This window comes from Xiphophorus couchianus, chromosome 22, assembly GCF_001444195.1.
Source record: "Xiphophorus couchianus chromosome 22, X_couchianus-1.0, whole genome shotgun sequence".
In the NCBI taxonomy this organism is placed as follows: domain Eukaryota; kingdom Metazoa; phylum Chordata; class Actinopteri; order Cyprinodontiformes; family Poeciliidae; genus Xiphophorus; species Xiphophorus couchianus.
The window spans coordinates 25,349,922-25,371,517 of record NC_040249.1 but is presented as its reverse complement, the minus strand read 5'-3'; the positions used below and the strand labels follow the sequence as shown (position 1 = coordinate 25,371,517).

Below are 21,596 nucleotides of genomic sequence, written 5' to 3'. Positions count from 1 at the left end.
TTATTGTTATTCTCTCTAATATTGGAGCAACTGGTTGATAAATACTGTATGATCAGTTCCTGATATTGATTATTGCTTTTCCTCTGGTTGAGATCGTAAACACTGAGTTGTTTCCAGACAAAGGAAATGTAATAAAGTGAAGAATGAAAGGAGGCCTAACTCTGAGCCTTGTGGTTCTCCAGAGCCCAAACTGTTTTTCTGGGTTCAGAGGAAAACAGTTTTTATTAAAATATGATCAGCAAACCTCCGTCTGACATCCTGGCTCTAAAACCAAAAATACTGTAAACATGATTTCATTCCCAGATACTGATGATCATTTTTTCTGTTTTTTTTTTTAGTTGTAACAGAAATGATTATTATACTGACCGTCCAGGTGACCCTGCTGCTCGCCCGGAACGTTAGCTGGAGAGGCAGCAGCTCCTCCTGACCTCCTGACCTCCTGACCCCACCAGGGACAAGGTGTTAGAAAATGGATGGATGGATTATTATACTTTTGATAAAACTGTAAACAGATTTAACCAGAGATTGGTTGATTGGTTCACCTTTCTCACCTGTTGTCCAGGTTAGAGCGCGGAGGGGTGGGGCTAGGGGGAAAGGGGCGGGGCTCCAGAGAGAGAGAGAGAGAGAGAGAGGTGGATAGCAGTCCTCCTCCTCCTCCTCCTCCTCCTCCTCTTCCTCTTCCTCCTCCGCCGCTGCTGGCCTCCCGCGGCTCCAGCTCCTCCTGCGGACCCCACGAGGCGCTCTGCCGCGCGCTCCGGACACTCTGGCGCTGTCCACGGTTCCCGCGTGGAGCGAGCCCGGCTCGGCTCAGCGGATCCAGGATCTGCACCTCCACGGAGCGGCCGGACCCACGGTGAGCAAAGTTCACTGGGATCAGAGGGGAGGAGAGAGGAGGCAAGATGATGGAACAGGATTAGATCATGTTTAGATCATGTTTAGATCATGTTTACATCATGTTTAGATCATTTTTAGATCATTTTTAGATCACGTTTAGATCATTTTTAGATCACGTTTAGATCATTTTTAGATCACTTTTAGATCATTTTTAGATCATGTTTAGATCATGTTTAGATCATCTTTAGATCATGTTTAGATCATGTTTAGATCACGTTTAGATCATGTTTAGATCATGTTTAGATCATTTTTAGATCATGTTTAGATCACGTTTAGATCATGTTTAGATCATGTTTAGATCACTTTTAGATCATGTTTAGATCATCTTTACATCACGTTTAGATCATGTTTAGATCATGTTTACATCACGTTTAGATCATGTTTAGATCATGTTTAGATCACTTTTAGATCATGTTTAGATCATCTTTACATCACGTTTAGATCATGTTTAGATCATGTTTAGATCACTTTTAGATCATGTTTACATCACGTTTAGATCATCTTTAGATCATGTTTAGATCATGTTTAGATCATCTTTACATCACGTTTAGATCATGTTTAGATCATTTTTAGATCATGTTTAGATCATCTTTAGATCACTTTTAGATCATGTTTAGATCATCTTTACATCACATTTAGATCATTTTTAGATCATGTTTAGATCACTTTTAGATCATGTTTAGATCATGTTTAGATCATCTTTAGATCATGTTTAGATCATCTTTACATCACGTTTAGATCATGTTTAGATCATCTTTACATCACATTTAGATCATTTTTAGATCATGTTTAGATCACTTTTAGATCATGTTTAGATCATGTTTAGATCATCTTTAGATCATGTTTAGATCATGTTTAGATCAACTTTAGATCATGTTTAGATCATCTTTACATCACGTTTAGATCATGTTTAGATCATCTTTACATCACATTTAGATCATTTTTAGATCATGTTTAGATCACTTTTAGATCATGTTTAGATCATGTTTAGATCATCTTTAGATCATGTTTAGATCATCTTTACATCACGTTTAGATCATGTTTAGATCATCTTTACATCACATTTAGATCATTTTTAGATCATGTTTAGATCACTTTTAGATCATGTTTAGATCATGTTTAGATCATCTTTAGATCATGTTTAGATCATGTTTAGATCATGTTTACATCATGTTTACATCATGTTTAGATCATCTTTAGATCATGTTTAGATCATGTTTAGATCATTTTTAGATCATCTTTAGATCATGTTTAGATCATGTTTAGATCATCTTTACATCACATTTAGATCATTTTTAGATCATGTTTAGATCACTTTTAGATCATGTTTAGATCATGTTTAGATCATCTTTAGATCATGTTTAGATCATGTTTAGATCAACTTTAGATCATGTTTAGATCATGTTTAGATCATATCAGGCTGCAGGTTTTGATCAGATGAAATGATTTGATTGATTCTGACATCAGCGATCAGGAACTGAAGATCAGATTGAATTTATTTAAATGAAGAAATGTTCCTTTAATATCCTGATCATTGATTGGTTGATTGATTGATTATTCAAGGCAGGGAGATCAGGAGGTTCAGCTGTTTTGTTTCTTCTTTCTTTATTTTTTTCAAGTTTATTTTTGTTTTAAATTGAGACACAAGGTGAAGGCAACAGAATCATTAACATAGTTAACGATGGTACAACTTCTTTCTATCACCTGGATTAGAACTTTAATCTACTGAACTGGACCAGTAGAACTGGACCAGTAGATCCAGACCAGTAGAACCGCACCAGTAGAACCGGACCAGTAGAACTGGGCCAGTAGATCCAGACCAGTAGATCCAGACCAGTAGAACTGGGCCAGTAGATCCAGACCAGTAGATCCAGACCAGTAGAACTGGACCACTAGATCCAGACCAGTAGATCCAGACCAGTAGATCCAGACCAGTAGATCCAGACCAGTAGAACTGGGCCACTAGATCCAGACCAGTAGATCCAGACCAGTAGATCCAGACCAGTAGATCCAGACCAGTAGATCCAGACCAGTAGAACCGGACCAGCTCATTGAGCTGATCACCCATATTCAGAGCTTTTGGTGCTCAGGTTCTCTGTCTCTGTGGGTTTCCTCCTGTTGCTCAGTGGGTCCGGTTTGGGTCCACCTTGTTGCTCCAGAACCTGCAGAACCTGCAGAACTCCGGGTTCAGGCTGCCCTCTCCAGCCGCTGCTCTCTTATTGACGTTTGTTCTCAGAACATCAGTCGATGCGTCGCTGAAGCTCAGTGATTGGTGCTGCTGCTTCCTGCCAACTTTCCACTGACTGGCTGCTGGTTCTGGTTCTGTTCTGGTTATTTGGACCATCGGGTCTGAATGTGAACTTTATCAATAATTCTGTTTAAAAGGATACATATTCAGCCTGTCTTTTGGTCACGACTCATAACAGAACATCGGTGCTGATTCAGGTCCTGAATTTCCTGATGAGGGCTAAATGGGCAGCTGCCCAGGGCGGTATTAGACAGGGCGTCTGGGAAATAAAAAATAAAACATATCTTATCTCTGTTGTTTCTGAATGTTTCTGTTTCAGAAACATATCTGTTTCTGAATTGTGCAGCAGTGGAGTGAGTCCTGGTGAGTACCTGAGGTCAGGGTGATTGCCTCAGGGCGGCAGGAAGAGGGGCGCCATTTCTGCAATAGCCTCCACTGATTGTGACAGATTAGATTTAACTGTAGACACGTCACCACGGTGACCCCTGACCTGCAGAACAACATGGTTCTTCTTGTTTGGCTATATTTCATATAAACAATGTCACTGGTTCGGGGTGTGCTGTGGTGGCGCAGCGGGTTAGCACGCCCCACGTTTGGAGGCCTTAGTCCTCGACACGGACGTCGCGGGTTTGACTCCTGGTCCTGACGACCTTTACCGCATGTCTTCCCCCCTCTCCTCACCCTCCTTCCTGTCGGCCTACTGTACAAAAAATACGAGCCGCTAGCGCCGCAAAAACTCTTCGGAGAAAAAAAAAAGGAAAAAAATAAAATAAAAAAATCAATGTCACTGGTTCTCACCACTAGCTAAAAAGTTAGCTGTGCTAATGCGCTAGTCACAAACATTACTTCTGCTGACGTTAAAGTGCTACAGCAACATGGTATTTAGTGGAAGCTAATGCTAAAGCGCTAAATTTAACCACCAAGTTTCACAAAGAGAATGTGAAGAGAGGAAATGGAACTGCTGTGTAAACACATTTCAAAATAAGATCATCAGTATAAACCTCTAACTACTTGAAGAGTAATTAAACACAGATGTCAAACTTTATTCAACTGAAAACTTTCTGATCAACTGTCACGGACAAAATCTATTTCCAATCACTGTTCAGGTGAAATCTGTCAATCAGGTTGATTCATATATTGAATAACCAGAGAGCTTGTAGGACAATCAGTAATGAAGCAGGTCTGGATGAAAAGCTGCCAGGCAGAGAAACACATGAGTTTTATACCAAGGGATAAAAGATCCAAAGCCTGTGAAACAGTTTGGTTCCCATGCAGCTGGAAAAACAACGTCCAACCTGGTACATGTAACCCAAACAGTTTTAACTTGGTGGGAACATACAAGAACTTAGAATAAACATGTAGCAATACAACTAGCAGGTGTGACTTTACTGTAATTTTTCCACATCATCAACAGAATAAATTGGTGCTTTAGAATTTATGCTGAAAAATTAACTTAGAGGAAGATAAGTGCGCTAAATGCATATAAAGTTATAAAAAGTGCTAAGCGAAAAACTAGTTCCATTATTAGCAAATTAACTGTTAGCACCATTAGCGAACATTACAATCCACAGGCAGAGCAGAGCGATTTATCTGGACCAGAACTCTGCAGAGCCTCTGCTCTGGACCGGGACAGGAGAGCTCCTGCTGGTCAGCGCCACCTGCTGGTCTGGAGTTCCTTCAGAGTTATTAACAAAAAACACTCAGCCGTTTTTTGAATAAATAAAATGGAATCAATAAATATTCTGCTGGCATCTGGAAAACAACTTGTTTCAAAAATCTCAAAACTATTTAGTCGCAATTTGTTACCTAGCAACCCCGAGCCAATCCAGCTCCTCACCTGGCAACCAGGTGGAGCTCCGCCCACTTCCTTCCTGACGCCGCAATGGCGGCTGGAGAAGGAAAAGATTATCGGCTGTAATCAAAGTCCAGTTATTTTCTCCCAGTTACCAGAGTAGAGCCGCGTCGCTTCATTTCAAGCAGAGACATTTGCGATGTAGAAAAAGAAAGTTGTAGTTCAGGAAGGATTAATGTGAGAAGTATCAACATGGCCGGATTAACCAGGACCTGGACTGAAGGAGCAGCTTCTGTTCTTCACTGATCTGCGGATGATGTAAGTTCATAATGATCTGTTGACTGTTTTTGTTGTTCGCCATGAACATTATTTGTCAGTTAGCATAAGCTAACGCTGAATGCTAGTCTGTGCTAGCCGCGTTTCTGACGTCACGTTACTCAATATAACTACTGTCGCGTTAAACTGGATGTTTGTTTGTTAAACATGGCGGACAGCTGGACATTACCCACACTTTTTTATTGTTTTACATATTGAGAGAAGTGCTTCTCCTCTAACCTCGTAAATTTATTTTAAAAAACGGATTTGTTCTAAATTATCCTGCTAAATGTAATGAACATGTTTTGTTTAGGCCGTTTAGACCTTAAAGCCTGGACTCGTTTCTAAAATGGCCGCCTGTAATAATTTGATGATCTGCTGATATTTGATGCAGCTCCAGTTGTTCACATCAGAGCTGCTTTAATAATCCGGTGGCCGGGTTCTGGTTCTGGTTCTGGTTCTGCCCACATTCCTTCATGGCTGCAGCTTATTTCAGGGTCGCTGTGTCAGCAGCAGCGAGGCGTGAAGGATCTGGGCTTTTCTTTTCTTCCTCACCAGTTGAACCAGTTAAACGTTCAGAACTGGACTTTATCTGTAATAAAACATCCGTCAAACAGCGTGATTGAGGCTGACCCTCCAGCGTTGTGCCAGTAGGAGGCGCCATCATGGCTGCTGACCCAGAGAAGAGGAGTAGGCGGTTCCGACCCGTTGGACCTGGTGGTCCTCCATCTATGGAGCCGTTTGAGCTCCTCGCCGTCGCTCACATTCCTGCAGTCTGAGCGGCACGTTGACCCGCCGGATCAGCTGCTGGACCGGACCGGGAGGCCTCCGTGGAAACAGGAAGATTAGAACCCTCTGATCAGCTGCCGAGGTCCTAGTTAAAGCAAACATGTTGATTTTCATTTTGCATCTGCTTCCAGTCTGGGTCCAGAACTCTGTAGAACCTCCTCCTGTACAGAGAGGCGTGTTCTGATTGGTCAGCAGTTTGTTGCCATGTTTTACAAAAATATTGATATTTTCCTTCAACTGGTCGACTTCCTGTTTCCAGGTTTTTATAACCGTTTGTCCGACTTGGTGAGGAATTCTGACGTCTTTATGATTCTTAACTAAATAACTCCAAACTTATCATCTGCAGGCAGGTGGCGCTCTCTCTGTGAAAACAAAATGGAGGATGTAGCAAGATGGTGGAGAAAACACTTCAGTGTTTCTGTTTGTCGTTCAGACCGGATCCTGAGGATCCTCTGCTCACCGATCGAATCAGGAATCGTTTTAAATCAAATCTTCTCCCCAAAGATCTGATTCAAAATGTCGGACGGTAAAATGTTCGCTCAGCAAGTTAGCTAGTGCTAGCTAAGGTGTTCTAGCGCTAGCTAACCTGTTCAAATAATGTTAGATTCTAATGTTTGGCGCCCCTTTCTGATGGTGCCCTGGGCAGCTGCCCATGAAGCCCAGAACCTGTTCAGATGTGTAAAACTTTTCCCATGTTGCTGTTCCGGTGAGCAGAACCTCCGGAACCAGCCAGTCCAGAGCGGTTCTGGTGAGAGCCTCAGAGGAAACGATGCAACAATCAGACGAGTCGGGAGGAATTCAGCTCCAAGGTCTGCAGCGATGATTCAGAACCAGAGCGGCAGCTTCATTCAGTCACTTTGTCCAATCCTGACTCCAGTCGGAGGAAAACATCTGAAAAATGTTTAAGAACATTTAAAAACATCAGAAAACGTCTGAAAGTGTGGGAAAACGTCTGAAAGTGTGGGAAAACGTCTGAAACTGTGGGAAAATGTCTGAAAGTGTCGGAAAACGTCTGAAAGTGTCAGAAAACGTCTGAAAGTGTCGGAAAACGTCTGAAACAGTGGGAAAACGTGGTTCTCCCTGCAGAACGAGCTCCTCTGTCTCTCCAGCGTTCCGGCTGTTGTGTCGCTCTGCGTCTCGCTGACCTTTGACCTTCTGTCCAGCAGTCAGGACGGATTAGGAAACCTCTGTGCAAAGACAGGAGAGGGCTCGACCCGCTGAGACGGGAACATCCAGAACAGAACCGGATCGGAGCGGGATGTTTGACCCAAACAGAACCAAACGATCTGATTATTGACAATAATGTAATTTATTATTTAAAACTGAAAGTATTTGGGTGTGCTGTGGTGGCACAGGGGGTTAGCACGCCCCACATTTGGAGGCCTTAGACCGAGTCGAACCCACGGACGTCGCGGGTTCGACTCCCGGTCCCAACGACCTTTGCTGCATGTCCTCCTTCAAAAATGGCGCCGGCTCAGCTGGCTGCCTGCAGACGCAGCTCCCGTCGTGTGTTAATCTGTGTATAAAAAATTCTTGCTGTAACTGCGAAATAATTTCCCTGCTGGGATGAATAAAGTAATTCTTCTTCTTCTTCTAAATGAAAACCGACTCTAATCCTAATCTAACCTCTCAGATTAGACCAGATTTAAATCCAAATTTAGAACAAAACAAACATTAAAAACTTTTTAGTTTTGGCTCAGCAAATGTTTTCACAAAAACCTGACGACCTTTGACCCCAGCATCAGGAGGTAATCTGGAGTTTTTCTGCTGTGATTCGGAGGACAGACCTGCTGCTGCTGACCTTTGACCCCTCACTGATCCTCACTGCCCTCAGAGGGATCACTGGAAGAGCAGCTATGGGGTCAGAGTTCAGGTCAAAGTTCAGCTGTGGTTTACGGCCGAGGTTCTGTTGTCATAGCAACAGAGACTCTAACCGGTTGCTACGGTAACAGTTCAGTCTGCATGAACATTTAGAAACACACTCGGTGTCTTTCCTCAGCCATGTTTTTTTACTTTCTGTTTAATTATTAAAACCATTTATTGAATAATTTCTGCTGTGAATCGTTAGAGAACCCGGATCACATGCGACCCAAACCCTGTCCTGGGAAACGGTTCGATGTTCTGAATTCATTTCATTTCAGCCCAAAAGAAATAAACTGGATGTTTTTCTTTTCATAACTGAAAAAACTTCCATCTCCTAACAAACAACATAATTACTTTAAATATAATCCTTAGTTTATGATTTATTGCTGGAATGTTTTGTGGTTTAGAAACTTTTCTGCCGATGGGACAGAAAGTTTCGTCTGATTTGGTCGTTTTATTCCTCAGTCGGTAGATTTAGCAGAAATGAAGCGTTTTAAATGTCCGAATCCTGAGAGACGTTCAGTTTCTCACCTGATGACGTCAAAAGGACGAAATGAACCTGACAGAAAACATCTGGATGAAGCAGCAGGGCAACAGCTGGACAGGAGGAAGATGATGATGAGGAAGACGATGCTGTCGCCGCATGTTGAGCCTCGCCACTGGTTGCTAGGATACCAAGGTTACTGCGATGCATTCAGGGTCAGTGTGTAAATCTGACGTCTGACCGGTTGGCGGGCCGACTGCAGCGCAGAGGATGAGGAGGACGTCCTTCATCAGTTGATCAGCTTATCAATGTTTTCTGGATTGTTTTGAGAAGCAGAGAAGTATGTAAACTTCTGACCTCCCCCTCAGAGGTCTGACCCGGCGGATCGGATGAAAGATGGCGGTCGGTTAACGAGGGCGGGTCTGGTGGGGCAGACATGAGCAGCAGAGCGCAGAGCTGATCCATCAGTAATTAACTCCGACTGCTGAAGGTCAATCAGCTCCTGATGAGGTCATCAGACATCAGAGGGAAACAGAACCGTCTGCAAATCAGAAGGAAAAATTGATCTCCCAGCAGATTCCTCAGAGGAACGATCAGACCCAAAACTTCCACTGACAGCCTTTTACCTGAAGGTTTCAGCTAGATGAAGCTAGATGCAACGCTGTTTATCCACCAGGTGGCGATGTAGCCTCAGCTAGCTGTAACTCTGTTTGTCCTCCAAGTGGCGATGTAGCCTCAGCTAGCTGTAACTCTGTTTGTCCTCCAAGTGGCGATGTAGCCTCAGCTAGCTGTAACTCTGTTTATCCACCAGGTGGCGATGTAGCCTCAGCTAGCTGTAACTCTGTTTGTCCTCCAAGTGGCGATGTAGCCTCAGCTAGCTGTAACTCTGTTTGTCCTCCAAGTGGCGATGTAGCCTCAGCTAGCTGTAACTCTGTTTATCCACCAGGTGGCGATGTAGCCTCAGCTAGCTGTAACTCTGTTTGTCCACCAGGTGGCGATGTAGCCTCAGCTAGCTGTAACTCTGTTTGTCCTCCAGGTGGCGATGTAGCCTCAGCTAGCTGTAACTCTGTTTGTCCACCAGGTGGCCATGTAGCCTCAGCTAGCTGTAACTCTGTTTGTCCTCCAGGTGGCAATGTAGCCTCAGCTAGCTGTAACTCTGTTTATCCACCAGGTGGCCATGTAGCCTCAGCTAGCTGTAACTCTGTTTGTCCTCCAAGTGGCGATGTAGCCTCAGCTAGCTGTAACTCTGTTTATCCACCAGGTGGCGATGTAGCCTCAGCTAGCTGTAACTCTGTTTATCCACCAGGTGGCGATGTAGCCTCAGCTAGCTGTAACTCTGTTTGTCCTCCAGGTGGCGATGTAGCCTCAGCTAGCTGTAACTCTGTTTGTCCTCCAAGTGGCGATGTAGCCTCAGCTAGCTGTAACTCTGTTTGTCCTCCAAGTGGCGATGTAGCCTCAGCTAGCTGTAACTCTGTTTGTCCTCCAGGTGGCGATGTAGCCTCAGCTAGCTGTAACTCTGTTTATCCACCAGGTGGCCATGTAGCCTCAGCTAGCTGTAACTCTGTTTGTCCTCCAAGTGGCGATGTAGCCTCAGCTAGCTGTAACTCTGTTTATCCACCAGGTGGCGATGTAGCCTCAGCTAGCTGTAACTCTGTTTATCCACCAGGTGGCCATGTAGCCTCAGCTAGCTGTAACTCTGTTTGTCCTCCAGGTGGCGATGTAGCCTCAGCTAGCTGTAACTCTGTTTGTCCACCAGGTGGCGATGTAGCCTCAGCTAGCTGTAACTCTGTTTGTCCTCCAGGTGGCCATGTAGCCTCAGCTAGCTGTAACTCTGTTTGTCCACCAGGTGGCGATGTAGCCTCAGCTAGCTGTAACTCTGTTTGTCCTCCAGGTGGCCATGTAGCCTCAGCTAGCTGTAACTCTGTTTGTCCACCAGGTGGCGATGTAGCCTCAGCTAGCTGTAACTCTGTTTGTCCACCAGGTGGCGATGTAGCCTCAGCTAGCTGTAACTCTGTTTATCCACCAGGTGGCCATGTAGCCTCAGCTAGCTGTAACTCTGTTTATCCACCAGGTGGCCATGTAGCCTCAGCTAGCTGTAACTCTGTTTGTCCTCCAGGTGGCGATGTAGCCTCAGCTAGCTGTAACTCTGTTTATCCACCAGGTGGCCATGTAGCCTCAGCTAGCTGTAACTCTGTTTATCCACCAGGTGGCGATGTAGCCTCAGCTAGCTGTAACTCTGTTTGTCCTCCAGGTGGCGATGTAGCCTCAGCTAGCTGTAACTCTGTTTGTCCTCCAAGTGGCGATGTAGCCTCAGCTAGCTGTAACTCTGTTTGTCCTCCAAGTGGCGATGTAGCCTCAGCTAGCTGTAACTCTGTTTGTCCTCCAGGTGGCAATGTAGCCTCAGCTAGCTGTAACTCTGTTTGTCCTCCAAGTGGCGATGTAGCCTCAGCTAGCTGTAACTCTGTTTGTCCTCCAAGTGGCGATGTAGCCTCAGCTAGCTGTAACTCTGTTTGTCCTCCAGGTGGCGATGTAGCCTCAGCTAGCTGTAATTCTGTTTGTCCTCCAGGTGGCAATGTAGCCTCAGCTAGCTGTAACTCTGTTTGTCCTCCAGGTGGCGATGTAGCCTCAGCTAGCTGTAACTCTGTTTGTCCACCAGGTGGCCATGTAGCCTCAGCTAGCTGTAACTCTGTTTATCCACCAGGTGGCCATGTAGCCTCAGCTAGCTGTAACTCTGTTTGTCCTCCAGGTGGCGATGTAGCCTCAGCTAGCTGTAACTCTGTTTATCCACCAGGTGGCCATGTAGCCTCAGCTAGCTGTAACTCTGTTTATCCACCAGGTGGCCATGTAGCCTCAGCTAACTGTATCTCTGTTTATCCACCAGGTGGCGATGTAGCCTCAGCTAGCTGTAACTCTGTTTGTCCTCCAGGTGGCGATGTAGCCTCAGCTAGCTGTAACTCTGTTTGTCCTCCAAGTGGCGATGTAGCCTCAGCTAGCTGTAACTCTGTTTGTCCTCCAAGTGGCGATGTAGCCTCAGCTAGCTGTAACTCTGTTTGTCCTCCAAGTGGCGATGTAGCCTCAGCTAGCTGTAACTCTGTTTGTCCTCCAGGTGGCAATGTAGCCTCAGCTAGCTGTAACTCTGTTTATCCACCAGGTGGCCATGTAGCCTCAGCTAGCTGTAACTCTGTTTGTCCTCCAAGTGGCGATGTAGCCTCAGCTTGCTGTAACTCTGTTTATCCACCAGGTGGCCATGTAGCCTCAGCTAGCTGTAACTCTGTTTGTCCTCCAGGTGGCGATGTAGCCTCAGCTAGCTGTAACTCTGTTTGTCCACCAGGTGGCCATGTAGCCTCAGCTAGCTGTAACTCTGTTTATCCACCAGGTGGCCATGTAGCCTCAGCTAGCTGTAACTCTGTTTGTCCTCCAGGTGGCGATGTAGCCTCAGCTAGCTGTAACTCTGTTTATCCACCAGGTGGCCATGTAGCCTCAGCTAGCTGTAACTCTGTTTGTCCTCCAGGTGGCGATGGCGGCCCCGCCCCCCCAGCCGTTCCCCACTGTGGACGTCCCTGACCACGCCCACTACACCATCGGCTCCGTCATCCTGGCCATCGGCGTCACCGGCGTGCTCGGGAACTTCCTGGTGATCTACGCCTTCAGCAGGTAGAGAGAACACTTCCTGCGACCAAATATGGTCAGAACGGTTTCTGACCAGTGGTTAATGAAAGGACCTCTAAACGTTGTTACATTTTAATTTAAATGTTTGTGATCGGCTGCTTGGTTTAATAAAGTAATAGTTTAATAATTACAAAGCAAAACAGTAAGCTAAATATTTTATTATTTAATTTAGACTAAATTTGGAGGATTCTGTTCACTAAAACAGAAAAGATCTTAGATCTGAAGGAATTGAACTGTGAGAATTAAAAGGAGTAATTTTTGTTTTATAACAGAAAATACCTAAAGATCTGATTTCCTCAAGGAAAAGCCCAGATATCAGAGATGTGTTGGTGAACAGGTGTTGTTCTGTTTATCGACCCGGCCCATCCATCACTGCTCAGCGAACATCTTTGTTTTTGTTAAGGAGCGATTCGATCGGCACGTTTCCATGACGAATTAACCATCCGTCCTCCCTGGAAGTCTGGCCCGGTTTCTGACGTCCGCTTCATCGATCCGACGTTTATTTAGAGGGAAACCACCAGATTTAATTCTGATGGTTCTGATGGTTCTGACCCAGAATCCTTCCATCAGAACCACAAACTGAGTTCATCCTGAAATTAAAACAGGAACCCAGAAACAATCTGAAAACCTGAAATATTCACATTAATTCTGTTACATTTACATTTTTAAAGTTAAAAAATTATGAAAAGAGTTAAAATAAATTCATGTAAATATAAAAATTGATCAGATCTGCTGTTATTGATCGGGTATCACTGAAGGTTTGATTTGTGTCATTTTTTCTTCTTGTAGAAAATATTTTATTTTTGCAGATAAACTTTTAAAACTGATTTGGCAGAAATCCTGAATTTAACCTGGATCTACGGGGTTAAATCAACACCAAAAATGTTACAGCATACCTGGGAAAAAATCTGATGAAAAAATAACTTAAGAGAAAAATATCAACTTTTGATCTTAAAAATAAAAATGTATATTTATTTTGTTCAATCATTTTTGTAGTTTTCTCAGTTTAACATCAAACCTCTGTATTTGGTTTTAACTTAAACATTTTCATCTATTTCTTGAAATGATAAACATTTAAGGATTTCTGGGCCAGATTTGGTCAAAACATTAAAATCTGCTGAAAAGAAGAAGAATTTCAGATGATTGACTGAGAACGATTCATTCAAAATAAACGGTTAAAAACCAAATTATTCAAATCAAATGAAACATGAAATATTTTCAAAACGTTTTAAATCAGTAAAGGTTTCCCTCACAGCACAGAGGCGCCGCCTGCTGGCATAAATGTGCATTAACATGATGCAAGAGAAGTTTTTATTTAATTTCTCATTTATTTATGTATTTGTTTTTAATTTTATGTATTTGTATTTTAATTTGTTTTAATTGTATAACTTTATTTACTTTAGTAAATTTTTGTTTTGTGTTTGTTTTTAATATATTTCTGCTTTATGTGTTATTTATTGCTGCTTTATTTAGTTGTTTTTAGTATTTATTGTGTTTCCTGCAGGAGCCGCAGCCTGCGGACGCCGGCCAACATGTTCATCATCAACCTGGCCGTCACCGACCTGCTGATGTGCCTCACCCAGTCGCCCGTCTTCTTCACCACCAGCATCAACAAGAGGTGGATCTTTGGAGAGAAAGGTAACCATGGTAACCAGCTGGAGCCAGCAGCAGGGGGCGCTACAGAGCGGAGGAGTTTCTGTCTCATAAATGACTCTGGATCATTTTTCAGTAATTTAAAAATATTTTAGCAGTTTCTGGATTTTCAGAGTAAATTTGCTGCCAGATATTTGTCATTTGGTCGCCATGGTTACAGAGCTGACAGCTGAACATGGCGTCGGTTAGAGAGCAGTTACAGAGGCTGAACACCAGGGGGCGGCAAACTGGAACCGTTCCTCTGACTGGTTCCGGACTGGTTTCTGCTGGGTTCAGATCATCTCTTCCTGTTTCTTGTCCATCAGCCTCACCGAGTCCAGTGTTTGGTTCTGTTTGTCCAGACTGGCTGTGATTCTGTTTTCGAACCAGAACCAGAACCGACTGATCCGTCATTCTCCTCTGCAGGCTGCGAGCTCTACGCCTTCTGCGGCGCCCTCTTTGGGATCTGCTCCATGATCACGCTGATGGTGATCGCCATTGACCGTTACTTCGTCATCACGCGCCCTCTGACCTCCATCGGCGTGTTGTCACGGAAACGGGCGCTCCTCATCCTGCTGGCGGTGTGGGCGTATTCGCTGGGCTGGAGCCTGCCGCCGTTCTTCGGCTGGAGTGAGAACGCACGATGATGTCATCATGACGATGACGTCATCGTCATGATGACATCATCGTCATGATGACTGTCACTAGACAGTTTTTGTGATAAATGTTAATATTGTTTTTAGACCTTTTTGCAGCAATATGATAATAATGACAAAATAATAAAGATGAATAAAGTTCATATTCTAATGAACTTTTAATTCTCGTATAAAATGGAAGACATTTTAAATATCTAAAATAAAGAAAACAAAAACAAACGGCAAATAAAATGATGAAAACTCTGGAAACAAAATGATCCTAAAATGCTGGTTGAGCAGAAAATCAGACCTGACTCTCTCTCTCCCTCACCAGGTGCCTACGTACCTGAAGGTCTCCTCACTTCCTGTACCTGGGACTACATGACCTTTACCCCCTCGGTGCGGGCCTACACCATGCTGCTCTTCATCTTCGTCTTCTTCCTGCCGCTCTTCATCATCATCTACTGCTACGTCTTCATCTTCAGAGCCATCCGCTCCACCAACCGGTAGGTCCCGGTTCTGTTCAGGTGCTTTGGGTTCGGAGGCCCAGGAACCCACTGTGTGTGTGTGTGTGTGTGTGTGGGTGTGTGTGTGTGTGCAGGGCGGTGGGGAAGCTCAGCAGTTCTCGGGACGCGGTGAAGAGTTTCCATCGCCTGCAGAACGAGTGGAAGATGGCGAAGATCGCTCTGATCGTCATCCTCCTCTACGTCGTGTCCTGGTCGCCGTACTCCGCCGTCGCCCTCACTGCCTTCGCAGGGTAGGACACACACACACACGGACACACACACACACACACACACACACACACAGCTCTGTGGAGGAATAGCTGTATATTTTAATTAATCATCATATTTATGATCATTTTAAGAAACATCTGAAACAAATCAAGCTGAAGGAAAAGTGAAGTTGGTTTATACAGTTTCTATCTAAGGCCAAAGCAGTGATAGTAAAATCTTCTGGTCAGTTTTCAGGTAAGAAAGTAAATATTTCTATAGCAAATTAGAGACTTAACAAACCGGCACCCTGTCATGATCCTCTGGTGACACATTACATTTAATAAAAGCCATCAGTATTGTTACTCTGTGACCCGGTCTGAGGTTTCCTCCTGATAATGGCTTCGTGACGGGGAGACATTAAACATTAAGCTAATGCTAACAGCTAACGCTAACAGCAGAGGTACAGTCTAATACTGTCTCCTTCATTTGGCTCAGACTCTGAGAAAAATGAGTCCCAGTAGAAGAAGAAGATGAAGGTTAACCAGGTTTGTTTGGGTTTTGATTTGACCCAATCTGGACATGAAGCATCTATAGACACCAGGACTGAAACTATCAGATTAATTTAATAAAAGAGAAACAGAAAAGTAAATATAAACATTTTACATTTAAGATGAAAAAAAAAATCTTCTTGGTGTTTAAATTTGTTCCACCAGAACTCCCAGTTCAGCTTTAGCTTCAGCTGCTTCACATTCTGGAAGAATCTCCAGTTCATCACATTTTCTATCCAGTCATTAATCAATAATTCATCACCAGATCGGCTTTGCGCTGTTCAGTCCATCATGAGCTTCTCACGTGATGTCAGGAGGATTTTAGCTGCAGATGCATCTTTTACTACAAAAGATCAAACTTTCACCAGAAATGAGTTTATTACTGGGAGAAAAACTTAGATCAAGTAAAATCTTCCTCTTTTAACCAGCTGGGGGCGCTCTCTTATTGAAACCAACCATTAACCAAACCGTGGGTTTGTCAGGTTGGTGCCTGACAGACACAGCTGAGGGCTTAACGAGGCGTTCTGATTGGTGCCTGACAGACACAGCTCAGGGCTTAACGAGGCGTTCTGATTGGCTCTATTTCAGGTACGCGGACATGTTGACCCCCTACATGAACTCCGTCCCCGCCGTCATCGCCAAGGCCTCCGCCATCCACAACCCCATCATCTACGCCATCACACACCCAAAGTACAGGTGAGACCCGTTGGGCCAGCAGGGCGGCGCCACACACCGTTAGCATTTAGCGATTAGCTGGGTTAGCATAATTATCACTCCAATAAATTTACATTTGAAACTCTGATCCATTTTAAATTCTTAGACATTTTCCTTTAAACACAAGTTGTTTTTTAAAGCTACAGCGCTCTTGGTGGCCCCCTGCTGGCCCGGAGGCCCTAAGACAGGGGTGTCCAAAGCGTGGCTCGGGGCCGTTTGGGGCCCTTTGAGTGATTTGTTCTGGCCCCCATAAGTAGTTCAAGAAATTTGTTTATTAAACTTTTTGTTTTTAATCAGGGTAAAATTATTACCAAGATAATTTTCCTACAATGGAAAATATAAAGTACAACAGAAATTATTAACCTGATTATAACCAGGTTTTTATAATACATAGAAAAATGTTTATCCAGAATGTTTTACTAGAAAAACGACTTTGCTGAACCCAGATCAGCTTTTATTTTACTTATTAATCATGTCTAAATATAACCAATGATCCAAATCTTGTTTAATAATTGTAAATACATTTGTTCACTAAACCTAAAATAATTTGAAACATTTTTAATACATAAAATGTCAATAAATTATTTTAATGATTTTTTCTTGGCCCACCAGTACTTTGACTAGACTATTTTGGCCCAAAAGACAAAAAGTTTGTACACCCCTCCCTGAGCAGCAGCTTGGTTTGATTTGTAATTATTTTTTCTCTATTTATTTTATTTCTCTTTACAACAAGAATCTTAATTATTTTATATTTATTTCATTGTAAAAATGTGTTAAATCTGTAAAACTGCCAGTGAAGCAGAACACACTCCTTGTTGATTTAATTATTAAATAATTTAGTTGATTTTGTGTGAATTCTGACCCGTTCCAGACGCCGGGTCTGATGCTGCGGGTCAGAATGAGGGGATAAACAGGAAGTGGGTCAGATGAGGCTCCAGATGAAAGCGGTGAAGCGGCGGCTGATCGGATCGATCAGGACGTTAATCTGGATGAACCTGAATCATCCTAATGGCTGCTAACTGGAGCGCATGAATTAAACTCCACAGGATGAGTTTTTACAGCGCTCAGGTTAACGACCCGGATCCATCAGGGGGATCTGGCGCCGCCCCCGCTGGTCGGACCTGCTGGTGTTAGTGGCTCAGAGTTTCTTCTTCTGTGGTTCCAGGCTGGCTCTGGCCAAGTACGTCCCGTGTCTGGGCGCGCTGCTGTGCGTCCGCCAGCGCGACCTTCGCTCCTCCAGCAGCAGCTTCCAGTCGACGCGCCGCTCCACCGTCACCAGCCAGAGCTCCGACATCAGCAGCCAATACCGGCACGGCGCCGCCAAGGCCCGCCTCTCCTCTGTCTCTGACAGCGAATCGGTGAGACCCACACTGCAGCGTTTCCTCTGCGGACAGGAAGTAGCATTGAGCATTAGCGTTCCCGTTGCAGGGTCTGACGGACACGGAGGCCGACCTGTCCAGTCTGGGCTCGCGGCCGGCGAGTCGCCAGGTTTCCTGTGACATCAGCAGAGACACCGCCGAGCCGCCAGGCAGAAAACAGTCGACCAGCTTGAAGGCCAAGCTGAGGAACCACGACTCAGGAATCTTTGAAAAGGTAAAACACCTGATCTGGATCTGGATCTGGATCTGGATCTGGATCTGGCTTCACTTCAGATTTGCGCCGTCTGATCTCTGTAACGGCGCCGTCTGCTGCTGTGGGACGTCTGGAGGGACGTTGTCCTTCAGGACACCAACCTGGACCTGACAGGACGCTCGTCTCCTGCAGATCTTGGTTCCGGCTCTCTGGTTGACTGGGACATGTTCCAGTTTGTCCGTCTGGACTTCAGAGACCGTCTGTCCTCTGTCTCTGGTTTGTCCCAGCTGACATCTGGTCTCTTTGTGTCCTCCAGACGTCGTTTGACACCATGTCCATGGGAGGAGTCGGTGAACGCAGCAGCGTCCCAAATGTGAGTGGAGACGACCATCCATTACCTCCGGTCTCCTCCATGTTGTCCTCCTGCTGACCTCTGACCTCTATGTCCCTGCCTCCCTGGACAGAGCGGGGACGCCTCAGAGGGACACCTGATGAGGGGACAGATCGGCCGGATCCCCAGCATCGTCGTCACCTCTGAGACCAGCCCCTTCCTGTCCATCAGCCGGGCCGGGTTGCGGACGTCCCGGCCCAAAGCCTCCAGCGGCGTCCTGGGGGCGGGGCCAGGGTAGAGCCCCGCCAACCGGTCATGTGACCGGCTCAGATCCAAGCAGATGAAACCAGAGTTTATAAATTATTCAAGTTTAAAGTTATTTTAATGCAACAGAGATCTGTCGACCTTCATGAAGACTGAGGGAAAAACTAAACTAAATAATAAACTAAACTAAACAATAAACTAAACCAAATAATATCTGACAGTCATTTTGTTTCCAGTAAAAATGGAAAAAATCATAAAATAAGATCATGTTGGATCTGTTTTAACCAAAGATCTGATTCCAGCTTTTAAGGTTTTTGTGATGTGAAAGTAATAAAACTAAAACTGCAGTGGTGGGCGCTAATCTGCTAATCTGCTAATCTACCAGTAGCTGAGCTAATGTTTTGTTTAGCGCTTTAATGTTAGCTTCCACTAGATACTGTATTGTAATTGAACTTTAGCATTAATGAAACTAATAGTCATGACTAGTTAGCATTAGCATTGTTAGCATTAGAGGAAGTAATGTTTCTGGTTAGTGAAACTAAACTTTGGTGTTAGCACATTAGCGTTAGCTGAACTCATGTTTATGATTAGCATTTTAGCATTAGTGGAACAATATAAATGGTTGCTGCATTAGCATTAGCACAGCTAACCTGTTAGCTAGCGGTGCCCACCACTGATGAGCTGTCATTGAAAACAGACCAAATTAATCAAGTTCAGCTTTAAACAATTGATTCCAGATTCAGACAGAAACATGTTGGGACAGAATCCGGATCGGGTTTAACTGAGATGGTGAGGGAGCAGAACCAGCTGGGAGCAGAACCAGCTGGGAGCAGAACCAGCTGGACGGTTCTGATCAGATTTATCTGCCAATGTGATCAGAAAACTTCTGCACACCTGTACAGATGTCCTCTGCTCTGATTGGTTGGTTCCGACTGAACCACTCCTAGTTGACCCCAAAGAGACCCGGTCCAGAGTCGGGTTCTGATGGTTTGTCCCCTGAGGGGAGGAAACCAGATGTTCATGTTTATTATTGTGTATTTATGGGATGTTTCTTCTATTTCACTTTTTATTGTTCTGAATGTTTAGATGTTCTCTGGTTCTGGAACCCAAAGTCGGTCCAGCTGAACCGGAACAGAACCATGTCCTGAAGCTGATTGGTTCCAGACGACATGATGTCACCATGTGACCCCGTTTGGGTCGGGATGTTCCGGTCCAGCGGAGCTGGAATGTTCTGCTCTTTGTTTTCTGGACAGTTTTTGTTTGGTCAGTAAAACTGGACCAGAACCTCCGACTGCACCTGGCTGCTAGAACAGAACCTTCAGTCCAGAACCTTTGAGTGGTTCTGTCACTTTATTTCCCCCATCCTGCGGAGTAAATATTAATGTTTGTGATCCTGGAACTGTAAATGTTCTGAGTATTTATGCTGACCCGTATTGACCCGGTTTATTTTTCTAAATAAAGATCCGTTCTCCAGCCCAGCCACTCCGTCTGGTTCTGTTCTAGAAATATCAGTGATGCTCTGCAGCTCCGATTCTAATCTGAGAAAAAAGAATCAGGACTAGGAACGTCTCCAGTCTGGTTCTGGTTCTCCTGGATACTTCGGATCAGATCCAGGTTTTCATCTCATCACCGGTTCTAAAATATTCTGGTTCTCCAGAACTCGTCTGATCGGTGTCGATATAAACTGGCTGTAATCGATGCAGAGCTGCTGGCAGAAGAATCGTTTGGCTGAAGGCTGAGCGTCTCCGTTTCTATGGAGATGATCGGCACAGCAATGGATCCCGACCCGGAAATAAAGTTCAGTTAGTTCACAAACATCAGAACAGGAAACTCACGATTTTCATTTAAATGAAATATTAATGAATATTTAAGGTCTGATGACTTTGCATAAATGAAAAATCAATCAATCAAATTTTATTTATAGCACATTTCAGCAGCAAGACATTTCAAAGAGCTTTACATCATTACAAACACAGAATCACAAAGCAATATAGAATCAATAATCAAAACACAGCATTAAGTCAAGTTCCATCAATAAATTTGTAATTGATTACATTTCGAATACAATTCTAACCAGGTGGGTTTTTAGTGGAGATTTAAAAGAAGTCAGTGTTTCAGCTGTTTTACAGTTTTCTGGAAGTTTGTTCCAGATTTGTGGTGCATAGATGCTGAAAGCTGCTTCTCCTCGTTTGGTTCTGGTTCTGGGGATGCAGAGCAGAACCAGAACCAGAACCTGAGAGGTCTGGAAGGTTGATACAACAACAGCAGATCTTTAATGTATTGTGGTGCTAAGCTGTTCAGTGATTTATAAACTAACTACAGTATTTTAAAGTCTATTCTTTGAGCTACAGGGAGCCAGTGGAGGGTCTTTAAAACTGGTGTTATGTGCTCTATCTTCCTGGTTTTAGTCAGAACGCCAGCAGCAGCAAATAAAGAAAATGTATTTCAGAAATCTTTATTGTACTTATTCAAACGAACAATTATTGGCAAACTTATTACTTAATCAAAAAACAGAATGGAGAGTGAAGAGTTTTAATAAATTAATGACATTTCAATAATTTCGTCTATCTATCTATCTATCTATCTATCTATCTATCTATCTATCTATCTATCTATCTATCTATCTATCTATCTATCTATCTATCTATCTATCTAAATTGTGTTTCTTTAAATTATTCTATATTAAGAATAAACTACAGATGATACACATCGTGCTATTAACATTAGCTTTAGTATTGTAGAGATACAGACTGTTGTTTCTAGTTATGCCGGTTTCACGTTGCATTTGGACTGGAAACTCAGATCTGGCAACCCTTCCGAACGGCGCCATGTTTGTTATTTATGAGCGTGAGGCGCATGCGCCGTGCTTAATAGCGACATGGCGCAGCTTCGTCATCATCGTTTTAAAAAAGAGGCGGCTCGCTCATTAACTCTGAACCCGGATTGAAAACTGGATGTTCCTGATCTGCCAGGACTCCGACTGAGCGGCCAGAAAAAGTTACTCAGAACTTTTATGATTATCCTGAAATCATCTCCGTTTTGACGGAGGCCTCCTAGTTTGGCGCCTTGTACTTGACCTGCTGAAGATGTGAAGGCCAACAGGCCGCGGAAGCGCCATGTTTGAAACCGC

At 44.0% G+C, this 21,596-nt stretch overlaps 1 protein-coding gene across 2 annotated transcripts; it reads left to right on the top strand.

The window, feature by feature from the left end:
* Nucleotides 1-661: 661 nt before the first annotated feature.
* On the top strand, nucleotides 662-18,657 carry opn4a (opsin 4a (melanopsin)). Of its 2 annotated transcripts, none has more exons than XM_028007063.1 (11): nucleotides 662-853; nucleotides 11,897-12,039; nucleotides 13,559-13,692; nucleotides 14,113-14,316; nucleotides 14,656-14,827; nucleotides 14,923-15,078; nucleotides 16,174-16,281; nucleotides 17,465-17,657; nucleotides 17,728-17,892; nucleotides 18,188-18,244; nucleotides 18,336-18,657. In XM_028007063.1, the coding sequence occupies exons 2-11, from the start codon at nucleotides 11,903-11,905 to the stop codon at nucleotides 18,498-18,500; spliced, it is 1,491 nt and encodes a 496-aa protein (XP_027862864.1). In that variant the 5' UTR covers nucleotides 662-853; nucleotides 11,897-11,902; the 3' UTR covers nucleotides 18,501-18,657. The 2 variants fall into 2 exon arrangements, with proteins under 2 accessions (XP_027862864.1, XP_027862863.1); XM_028007062.1 differs by lacking the exon at nucleotides 662-853 and adding an exon at nucleotides 4,972-5,252.
* Nucleotides 18,658-21,596: the final 2,939 nt, after the last annotated feature.